This window comes from Coregonus clupeaformis, chromosome 19, assembly GCF_020615455.1.
Source record: "Coregonus clupeaformis isolate EN_2021a chromosome 19, ASM2061545v1, whole genome shotgun sequence".
Classification (NCBI taxonomy): domain Eukaryota; kingdom Metazoa; phylum Chordata; class Actinopteri; order Salmoniformes; family Salmonidae; genus Coregonus; species Coregonus clupeaformis.
The window spans coordinates 52,830,604-52,842,649 of NC_059210.1; the positions used below are offsets into that span (position 1 = coordinate 52,830,604).

The 12,046-nt window shown below is 41.1% G+C and overlaps 1 protein-coding gene across 5 annotated transcripts in view; it reads right to left on the bottom strand.

The window, feature by feature from the left end:
• Positions 1–886: 886 nt before the first annotated feature.
• LOC121532254 (bile acid receptor-like) overlaps positions 887–12,046 on the bottom strand; it is a 37,557-nt gene continuing 26,397 nt past the window's right edge. For all 5 annotated transcript variants that reach the window (XM_041838090.1, XM_041838085.1, XM_041838086.2 and 2 more), the window contains 7 exons: positions 10,970–11,110; positions 6,687–6,829; positions 6,110–6,208; positions 5,606–5,705; positions 3,577–3,723; positions 1,837–1,950; positions 887–1,545 (listed from right to left, as the gene is read on the bottom strand). In XM_041838090.1, coding sequence (XP_041694024.1) covers positions 1,307–1,545; positions 1,837–1,950; positions 3,577–3,723; positions 5,606–5,705; positions 6,110–6,208; positions 6,687–6,829; positions 10,970–11,110 — 983 coding nt within the window. In that variant the 3' untranslated portion in view covers positions 887–1,306. The remainder of the gene's footprint in view (positions 1,546–1,836; positions 1,951–3,576; positions 3,724–5,605; positions 5,706–6,109; positions 6,209–6,686; positions 6,830–10,969; positions 11,111–12,046) is intronic.

Here is a 12,046-nt window from a genome sequence, read left to right on the forward strand (position 1 = left end):
TTTGATCTTGGAATATTATGGGTTTCTCAACAAATGGAACTAAATTACAAATGCATGAATGTGTAAAACAAATGCTGTAGTCAAATGTTTTACCGAAAAGCAAACCTGAAGCAGATCTCCTTTTCTTTTCACTTTTTGAATGATCAGGTCAGTGTTCTTCCCTTTAGTTCCCATTGTTATTAGAGGTCAGTGGTTTCAGTGGTGTACTTCACTTTACTATTTATATATATTTTTTACAACTTTTACATTTACTCCACTATATTCCTAAAGAAAATATGTACTTTTTACTCCGGATACATTTTCCCTGACACCAAAAGTATTTGCATGTCAGTCTGATTGTAAACCATTATAATCATTCCTCAATCTATCTGAATATAAACAGTATCCTTAAGGTAGGAATATGTCATATGTGTGCTATCTGAACAATGAATAATCTGATAAATGGCAATTGTTCATGAACAATGGCTTCTCCTTAATGTACGGTATCTGAATATAAACAGGGGATATGATATCATGCTATCGACAAGCAATCATATTGAGAAAGTCTGAAATATGACCCCATAGGGTTCACATGAGGTTAAAATCCTCATTTTTATTATATTTGCCGCCACAATAGTAACTATGTCATATGGGTATTCCAATCTAGTTATGTTGTGAGAAATATTTCAGGAAGTGTAAACATCTGTGGTTCATAACTAGGTTATTGAGGTGAGCTCAGTTTGACTACCCATACTCAAATATTATGGGGCGATTTCCCAGAAACAAATTAAGCCTGGACTAAAAAGCAATGTCAATGAATATTCTCCATGAGCTTGCTTATGGGAAACCTGCCCAATGAGTATAAACACGATTAAAGGACAATAACATGACTACGGTAAACAAAGTCTATCAGTCAAAAGATGTTTAATGAGTGATTAAAACATGAATTGTCAATGCTAGGGGTGTTATCACATTGCTTTCTCCAAAATCTGGCAAATGTGACAATATAAGTCCATTATCCCATTGGGAGATATTTTCTTTAAATAATGTCTCCAAGTTTCTTTGGCAACAGGCAGTCACATTCAAGTAGTCCATCACAAAGGCTCATAGAACACCTGAGCATAGCCTACACAATATTCATTTACAACATCTCAAAGCGGTGTTAAGTACAAAGACAGAACTTCTGAAATGGCCAGATGGTCAGCTTCTGAAATGGTTGCAGCTTCTGAAATGGTCAAAGGAGTCACTAAGGTGAAACGTTTGTTTTTCCTCTCCACACCCCCATCCACCCATCCATCCGTCCATCCATGCAGCCTATATGTACCATTTACTGTACATCCCAGATCTCGCAGAGGAGGGGTGTGAACTTGTGGTCGCTCATGCGCCAAGAGGTGAGCATCTCGGCATGGTGGTGGTTGAGGGTACGCAGCTCGGTCAGACGGCCCAGGAGACGGGCAAAGTGCTGGGGCTCCAGCGGGTGCTGCATGGCACAGAACCTCCTGAGCACCTCCAACATGGGCTCCTGCAGCCTCTCCACCGCCTGCTGGCCCTTCACGTATGGCCGGTCTGTAGAGGAGATGAAAGGGGAAGTTCAATATTTTACAACTAAAGGATAGATCGTTTCTCACCCTGAAAGTAGTCTATGGGGAAAGAGAAGCTGTATTCCATGGTTCGGTTTACAAACTCCAGATAATTTTAGCCATCGCTAGCTAAGAAGGAGGGATAGGGGGCATTCGAAACATGTTTTTAAAAAGGCCCAATCATCTTTAAGTAACGTCAAACCAAATAGTCGAGTTGATTTCAGTTGATTTGACCATGACATTTTAACTTGTGCCACATGACCAGGTGGCAGCTCACCTGGTGAGAGGATGGTAATGGCAGTGAGGAGGGCGTGTTCTTCCTGCATCATCTGGAGTTCCCCAATGCTTTTGTAGAAGGTGAACATGGGTGTAATGAACTCCTCTGATATGCCTGGAAAACATGCGGAGGTGCATGATCAATACACAACCATTGGATGGCAGTATCGTCCATAGATGGCAGTATAGATCACTGAGGGGAATGGGTTCAAACATTTTTCAAAGGTGATACCTAATATAATTCCCATAAAGTCCCACTGTAATGAACCAAAATATGTGATAAAGATTAGAGGTAGTATACCATTTGAGGATACCATTAGACTTTTACAGATTTCCATAAAAAATCATCTGAGAATAGGACAACCCCCACCTCCACCACTACTACCACCAAAACCATTTAAAAAATCCACCCTATCCAGTCAGTCACATCACATCACAGAGCCATAAGCCTTCAGAAATGCCAGGAGCGCACAAAGAGGGAGAGTGGTGGACAATAGAGCTCTCGATGTTTAGATAAAGAACAATAGCGTCTTTAGACATCATTTCTCTCTTTTCCCTCAGACTGGCCTTTAGCTTGAATATCACTCAACTAATCCATTCACTCAGGACCTGCACCAAGGGACGTAGTGACGCACACATAGCGGCCATCTCTACCACTCTGTATTCAACTGTACAACCAAGGGTGTCAAAGTGACAGCTCAGATATGACTGCATATAAAAGCATTACAGTAGACTTTATATATCAAGACAGCCAGACTGCAGCACTCTTTAAAAACTATATCAATAAAGATGTAGAAATAAGTTTAGTTAGGGATTAGTATGAAGATTTCTCAACAACAAAAAGGTCCAATCATCGATTCACAAATATGGGCTTCTCTATTAAAAGTAATTAATGTAATGTCCCAGTCAGCAAACTGGTTTCAGTGAGCAAACTGGTTTCAAGGATGTCATTTTAACCAGCTTTGCCCGCTGGGGTGATGTGTTGTCTTGTGTACTATACACACAAATCCATGAATGCCAATGGCATAAAGCAAATATCAGAATGTCAAAGCAAGATCCTCCCGTTTGATGTGTTATGACCAGTACAATTAATTGGATGTTTAGTGAATTATTCATGCCACCTCACACAACACTGCCATCCGATACCCAACAATACCAACGTTTATGGACAATAAATCATGGGCATAGCTCTAACTGATACAGTCTAGCTAGCACCTGAAGACATCCCTCTTTTACCACCCTGCCTGGCACATTGCCCATACACGCTCACAATGGAATGAAACGCTATCCGACAGGCAGGGGTCCGTTTACACGGGTAACCCACACCTGGGCAAGGATCAACAGGTCAGTACACTGCTAGGCTGCCAGCCTCGTCAGCTAGATCGTCAGATAAAGCAGTCCTATCCATTATTCACAGCAGACCTGAGTGTGTGCGCGCGCGTGTGTGTGGTGGATAAAAGTGCCGGAAACCTACCAACGACATGAATGTTTCATACCAAGCATGGATTGTGGTAAACATTTGTTTGACATTTTAGGGTGATGTTCATGATGATGATTGAGCTGATGATGATGTTTACAATGAAGATGTTTTCGAGGATCATGTTACTGATGATAATGATAATGATAATGATAATGATAACCTCCATTTAGTTCTAGCAGCAGTAGTAGACTTGTGGATGGATATTGGAGTATTGTTGTAGTATTTTCACTTGTATGCGCCAGTTTCCCAGTATGAACGCACCACTCTTGCGTATCCTGTCCTCCAACACCTCTGTGTGTCCATGGGGTAGCTTCCTGGTAAACACCTGTGCTGAGCGCAGGAACATGGCCTCCACTGCCGAGCCCTTCAACAGAGCTATCTGATCCTCATGGTCCAGGGCTGAGAAACCTGCACACATGCACCCACCCACGCACACAGACACACACACACAGTCAGGGGAGATTAGTTAAGGAAGACTTACCTTTCCATTTCAATGTAATGTAACAGAGTTGGTTTGGTGAACTACGCTTGTGTGAAGAGTAACCTTGCCTGAGACCTTGCAAGGCTTCCTTGTCTAGCTAAGATTATTGAGTCCTTGGTAAATGTCCAACTTTGCTCTTTTTTATCTGATACATTTATTTTGAATGTAAACAAATCAGGGTTTAGGCCTGGGCATAGCACTATTACACCAACCACTTGTTAATGATCTTGTCAATGCTTTAGACACTAAAAGGAAATGTGCTGCTTTGTTTGTGGACCTGTCAAAAGCTTTTGATACTGTTGATCATGCTATTTTATTGAATAAGTTGTCCTCAATAGGCCTGAGTTCTGACACCTGTTCATCGTTTCATGATTATCTTAGTGACAGAACTCAGGCCATCGTGATTGATGGGGTTAAGTCTGAATTTCTTGAAGTGCATAAAGGTGTACCACAGGGGTTGATTGTGGGACCTGTTCTCTTCCCTATTTATATAAACACCATTGGTCAATCTGTTAAAAATTGTAAACTTCATTTATATGCGGCTGATACTATTATGTATGCTATTGCCCCGGCTGTTGATCTGGCTGTGTCAAAACTACAGTCAGATTTTATAGCTATGCAGGAATCCCTTGCTGATTTAAAACTTAAAACATATTGTTTTTAAACTCTCGTAAGAATGTTTCAGATGAACTACATTAGATGGTTCTCCAATTGAACGTGTTCCCGCATATAAATACTTAGGCATTTGGATTGATATGGATTTGACATTTAAAAAACATATAGATTAGCTCTTAAGAAGCTAAGATTTAAAGTTGGCTTTTTCTACAGAAACAGTTTGTGCCTTTCTCTAAGCAGTGGGAAGCAGATTATTCAGTCAATCTGTTCTTTATTACGGTGAGGTTATTTATCAAAGTGTAGCTGCTACTACTCTTAAACCTTCAGATGCTATCTACCTTAGTGCCCTTTCTTTTGTTACTGGTGACAGTTTTGATACTCAACACTGCATTCTGTATCAAAAGGTTGGCTGGACATCGCTAAAGACCCATAGATCTCTACATTACTCACTCTTTGTTTACAAGGCCCTACTTCATAAACTTCCGTCTTATCTAACTTTGCTGTTGAAGTATACACACCTGAGTTGCCTAACCCGTTCACAAGATTGGTTAACTCTTGAGGTTCCCAGGGTCTCCACCGAGCTAGGTAAATCTGATTTTATTTAATGCACTGTATTGCTGGAACAACATTCTAAATACAATTCATCTTAATGTTCTGGTGCCGTTCGGGCAGTTTAGAGTATTGATTGGGGACTTATTTGTGGAGGAATGTAACTGTTTTTCTGGGTGATTTGTGATGTTTTATTTGTGCTTCCCATGACTGTGTTTTTGTATTTTAACGTGTATATATGTATATTTTGTGTAAAATGTGTATATTTGTGTCTCATACTGTATGTCTTCCCTGGTCAAATAAAGGTAATATAAAAACAACGAAAAAAGACTTGTGTTAGCTCCCTGAGTTAATGCCTCGGCTTTTGCTCAGTTGGCGAACACAGTCTTGAATCACAATGATGACCCATGTCAACACCTGCTCGGTCCTATTATATTAAGTCATAAAAGTTATTTGTTGTTATCATGTTGCTATGATGTGTCAAGGAGCCGATTAGACTATTAGTATGGAGTACCGAGGTACAAAAGGCCAGAGGTTGACTGATATCGATGTTGACTGATAATCCATGGGAGTAATCTATTTATTTAAACCTTTTATATATAGAAAATATTGGAATGATCATCGTAGCCTAATAGAAGTCCAGACCTGGAATGTCTTTGGTAAACTCCACCAGCACTTGAACATGACTGGTGGCCATCTCTGTCAAAAGGAGGAAGTTCTCTTCTGCATTGAACTGCTCCTGTAGCTGGAGAAACAACAAGGGCACACAAAGGGGATATAATTACAGAATATGGGTGAAGTGACACTGCTGGCTGATAAGGAGTGTTATGTAACTTCATCTAAGACTTGAGGGGAAAAAACAGTCTTACTTCTACTGGGATAGAGAGCATGTGGTGTAAGTCATATCTGTTCTGGGATATGTTGCAAGGGTCTCTTGCTGTCTTCCATGAACTATGAACATGTTTGAGTTGTAAAGCATACACTATGGCTTGGTGAAAAACACACCCCACTCGGCACATACTGGTTGAATCAAAGTTGTTTCCACGTCATTTCACTGATATTATGTAGAACCAACATGGAATAGACATTGAACTGACGTATGTGCCCAGTGGGACAGAATTTCCTAGAATTGTAGGAGATATCACGTACCAGTTCTTTGGCCATGTCTTGAGGAATTCGATGTTTCTGGTAAGCTTCTACGATGAAGCTCAAGAACGCCTGCTGCTCTTGACTGAGCTCAAGCTTCTCCTGCAATAAAACCATTAGCTATCCGTTTTGAATCTCTTCTGTATAACACTAGGGCTATTTAGGAGTCATACTTTGTAATGTGTCAGTCTTAGCTGTGAGTAATACAATCCCTTGGTGGCAACAGGACTTTAGAACTGTTTAAATATTCATAGTTTACTTTAACATTTGGCTTATGGGGATCAAAGAAAACTGCAGCTGAGGAACTTTTTTTCTTCATTTTCATGCAATTCCCATATCCAGTAATCAGTGTAGGGCATTTATATTTAGATAAAGAAAAATAGACAATCAAAGAAAAAAGAATAATCACTTTTTTAAACAAAGAAAAGGTCTTTCAGGAAAAAGTTATTTTGTCTGAGTTTATAAACATCTAAAATAATTTTGTAGATAGTATTTAGATTCCTAAATTGGGAATCACTGACATGTCGCTCATTTTGAAGAGCAAAAAAACATTCTAAAGAGTAAAAGGGGGAGAGTTTACCTTTGACAGTTTGGTGGTGGAGGTGACCTGTTTGGTGTCTCCGTTGTCTCCCCCCTCTGTCTCGTCCCCAGTGGACTCTCCCAGGGAGGCCTTGGTGTTTTTCCTCAGCCTTTTAGATTTACACTGGATCTCTGTCAGCAGACCTGTGAGCATTGATTATTTTTTAATTTATTTTATTTCACCTTTATTTAACCAGGTAAGCCAGTTGAGAACAAGTTCTCATTTCAAACTGCGACCTGGCCAAGATAAAGCAAAGCAGTGCGATAAAAACAACAACAACACAGAATTACATGATGGGTTCAAACACAAAGTGTTGAAGGAGAATTTCACCCCTACTTGTTCAATAATGATTATCTTTGTGAATGCACTGTAGCCAGCCAGCCAGGCCTGATGCCCAGTGCTACAGCAGGCCGTTTGATATTTTATTAAAGTGGCTTCATAGTATAGCTATGGGTTTGAGAAAGTTATTGAGTACATTTTGAACAACGATTATCACCTAAGGTAAGCAGTTAGCACAGATGTAAAGTTAAGATAATTAGGGAACTATTTTCGACAACTGGGGATTTCTCCATTATTACAAATTCTATCAGTGTGATATTATTCTAAATTATACAACCCCTGTATTTTATGCAGGGAGTATGTCAATGTTACTCCTTTCAGTAAAGATCTGCCAAACCAGGGAAAAATCTATGATCAATGTTTCCTTTGAATGAAGACCTTTCAGAATTGGCTCTTTTTACAGTGAGACCAAAGGAGACTGCGAGATCAGGCCATGAGAGCCATTCAGACCTGCCTAACAGGAGTCAGCGGAGGAAGCACTGTAGCGCCAACAGACAGGGCTGTTGAACGCCTGCTACCTGCAATATTCATCCCAACTTCTTTACAACATTTATGAGCAACATGAGCCAAACTCTGTCCACCTACTCCCCCCACTCTCTTCCCTCCCTCCCTCCTATCTTTCCACAGTCTTTCCTTTAAGAGCAACAATGGTGAGACCTTTCTATTGTGAGAAGTATAACACACTTTCCCTCAGTGGAATTCAAAGCAGTTGTGTCAGAATCCACAAAGACAGTTCTCTGCTATGATCTGAGACTGCCTCCAGTGCATTGAAAGAATAGTATGATGCTATCACACAGTCTTATGAAGAGATAGTCAGGGGGTCAGGCTCACAGCTAGACACATGTCAATCACAGCTAGACACACGTCAATCACAGCTAGACACGTCAATCAGAATCAAATACTGAGAGTGTGATAGCTCTGTTTTAACCATGTTGATCCTAAACTGATAAAAAGTAAATGGATACATGAATGGTCACATTCAATACTACTGAAGAAATCCAAGATAATAAAAAAAAATAATAATAATAATTAGTAGACTGCAAATTGACCGCAAGTAGCCCAAAGAGATATAATATTTGACTAAAACATAATAATTTCAAACCTTGCTTAAATGTGCATATACAATCACTTATATCTCTTTATTATGCGTGGGAATACTTTGGAACAGGTTTCCTAAATCCTAATCCCTTGGAGCTGATTGGCTGGTGTTTTACACTCTTTTATGTCCAACCCAATTATTATCAGTATTTTATTCTGAAAACAACAATTGCTCAGAAAACTTGGGGTCCAATAAATTCGGCCCGCGATCCGCCAGTTGGGGAACCCTGCTCTAGTGGGAAAGAGCAGGTGCACTTATTCTTAAAGGTGCCCTTAGATATGCCCGTGCTTCAGTTGAATTAAAAGAAAGGGTTTGAATATTCATTTTTGTACGGGCAGGTAATACCGTATAGTATGTGCATCAAGTAACAAGTACCATGAGTTAATAAAACCTGCAATATAGTCTCTCACGTAAAAATGCACATAGTAGTATATCAAAGAGATGGTGTTATCACCAAATTAATTTCCTGACGTTGGCAAGATATTCTGTTGCACATAAGAAATAGCAATATGGTTAGTCACGCAATATTAAAAGAGTTATTCGGCTGTCCCCATAGGAGAACCCTTTGAAGAGCACTTTTTGGTTCCAGGTAGAACCCTTTTGGGTTCCATATAAAACCCTTTCCACAGAGGGTTCTACATGGAACCCAAAAAGGGTTCTACCTGGAAACAAAAAGGGTTCTCCTATGGGGACAGCCGAAGAACCCTTTTGGAACCTTTTTCTAAGAGTGTAGGAGATCCATAAAATAATTAAATGCGTTCTCTGGAGTGATGAATCACGCTTCACCATCTAGCTGTCCGACGGACGGATCTGGGTTTGGAGGTACCAGGAGAACGCTACCTGCACCAATGCATAGTGCCAACTTTAACGTTTGGTGGAGGAGGAATAATGGTCTGGGGCTGTTTTTCATGGTTCGTGCAAGGCCCCTTAGTTCCAGTGAAGGGAAATCTTAACGCTACAGCATACAATTACATTCTAGACGATTCTGTGCTTCCAACTGTTTAGGGAAGGCCCTTTCCTGTTTCAGCATGACAATGCCCCCGTGCATAAAGCGAGGTCCATACAGAAATGGTTTGTCGAGATCGTAATGTAGTGTAGCTAGCTAACTTAGCTGGTTCATTGTTGCCCATGCGAGGAAGTTAGGCTAGCAAGAATTTTAGCTAGGTAGCCTATGACAACAAAAACTAAAAGCATACTGTATGACAGAGCCATAGACCGTTTTGCCAACATGAAAGAGAGGAGGATGGCTTTGGCATTCAACTAGTCTACAAGTACAGTAGTCAGAAATGTGTTTTACTTGTGTGCTCACACACACACACACACACACACACACACACACACACACACACACACACACAGAACTCAGTACCATGGACAGCCACATGATTGGACTGAATCGTTTTTGGTATCTTTAAGTTTGTTTTCAGTGTATTAATCTAAGCATATATAGCCTTGATGATTTGATGATGTTTAAATGTCTGTCACGCCTACACCCGCTCCCCCTCTCCAGCGCTTGACGTCGCCGGTCTACTAACCACCGGTCTTGGAACCATCATTACGCACACCTGCTCCCCATCATTACGCACACCTGGACTTCATCATCACCTTGATTACCTTCCCTTTATTTAGCAATCAGTAGCCTCAGTCATCCGGCAGTATTAGTTTGTTTTCATTCACGGTCTGTACGCTTCTCATGTTTTGTTTATCCGCATTCTTCATTATTAAACTCACCTTCTGCACCTGCTTCCTGACTCCCGGCGTATACGTGACAATGTATGAAATGGTGCTGAAATAGCGGAGGCAGTGCTCCTGTTGTCTTTGTGCTGACTTCCGGTAACTCCTTGGTTCTAAATCAGTAGTTGTTTAGTAAACTGTCGAAAACATTTAACTTGCTTGACCATGTTGCAGGTCATATAACTATTTGTTACTGTAGCGGGTGATTTAGGACAGAGTCAGGCGCAGGAGAGGAAATCACGGAATAAATGGTTTATTCAAATAAACAGAGGTACGCAGCAATGCGTAATATACACCAGTGCGGTAAACGGCGCACTGGGGAAGACAAGGCACACGGGTGAATATCCCGGCGATACACAATCCAAATCTAGCTCCACTGAGCTATATATCCTCTACAATGAACAATCACACACAAAGACAAGGGGGCAGAGGGAACACTTATACAGGTACTGATGAGGGGATATGAACCAGGTGTGTGTAATAGACAAGACAAAACAAATGGAATGATGAGATGAGGAGTGGCAGTGGCTAGAAGGCTGGTGACGACGAACGCCGAAGCCTGCCCGAACAAGGAGAGGTGGCAGCCTCGGAGGAAGTCGTGACAGCTACATGCAATATTTGCTTTGTGGACTTCACCGGACAGATGTTGCTCTCCGGTCTGTGATGAAACAAACGGATGTGTAGTTGAATTCATTCCACCACTGCGTGACTGTTGTCTTTTTGTTGTCATGGCCTTATTATATATCATGGTGGCGTATGAACGAATGGGTTATAGAGCAAACAACGCAATTATCACAACATAGGTTGTAATTTGGATTTTTTACTGGCTTGGCTTCCTCAGTGATTTTACCCACGCATTGCTAATGCTGCAACTACATGGATTCTGGAGTAAAGACCATCAAGAGTGAATAAGCATGGAGGTTCCTCCCTACGTCATGAACTTTCTGTAAAATGTACTGTACATCTTTCAGTAATGATGGTTTATGGTTTCCTTTGACTATTATTCCCTTTCCTTATTCATAATACCAGTACTTCACAGTCTGTACCATTAAGAGTGGCATCATGGGTACAGTATCATGGAGAACAGCTGTTTGCGGGGGCTGATACTCACACTCTGCCAGCATGCCCATCTCCTTGCACTTCCGGAGACGACACTCCTGGCACTTCCTCCGCATGTACATGTCCATCTCACAGGTCCCTCCATTCTTGCACTTGTACACAGCGTTCTTGGTGATGCTCCGCCTGAAGAAGCCTGAAGGCAGTGATCAACACTATTACCCAGTGACCTCAGTCTTTGGTGATATGATGAAATACTAGTGATATTATGTACTGTGAAGGTGAAGTGTCCTCGAAACTGACTAGCTCAATATTGGAATAAACCTGATAGACTTGCCCTACAAATACTATGACGCGATACAGGTACATGGTCACCCATAAACTACACCTCTAATGGAATGATGGCATTGGATTGTAGCTGATCTATGCCATATGCCCTTGGCCTTGACATATGCCCAAGGGGTGCTTCAAACCATTAACATTAACCCCTTTCAACAGTGTAACTCATAGTACTAACAGGTAATTAGACATTCAAGTGCAGGGTGATGAGTACAATGACACACATTAACATTGCTTAGCTCCGGTTCCCTCCGCTATTATACAGATGAAAGCTGAGAGGGAACCCTATCCGGAGGGTGAACCAACGAGGCACAAACCTAAGCTCAGACATGAGGCAGGACAGCCCAGTGACCACAACCTTGCCATTGTCCACCCCAACAGGGTGGAATTACACTTGCACCCATTCACCTGGGGTTTTACACAAAATATAATAAAACGATGTTGTCGTAAAACAGTTAAAAGATGGATTGTTAGTTGTGGTTTGTTAGTTGTGGTTTGTCACAATTTGTACATGAAGAGCTGCTGTAAAGTAATGCTTACTTGGCACTGTGTGAAGTCCAGAAACAATTCATTAATTTTTCCTTGTCATGAGGAAATATAATATTGATGCATCCACTGCTGTCTGTGCGCGTCTCGGTGTCGACCACTCTTCTCTGCCTTGGCAAAATGTCTGCGTTCTAGTCTAACCACATCGCATTTTGGAGAGTAGGCTATAGTCTACCACCCGTTTTCAAGCCCATTCGTTGATTTTCCATGCCTCTGACTTGCGATAATGATAGAAAGTGGTGTAATA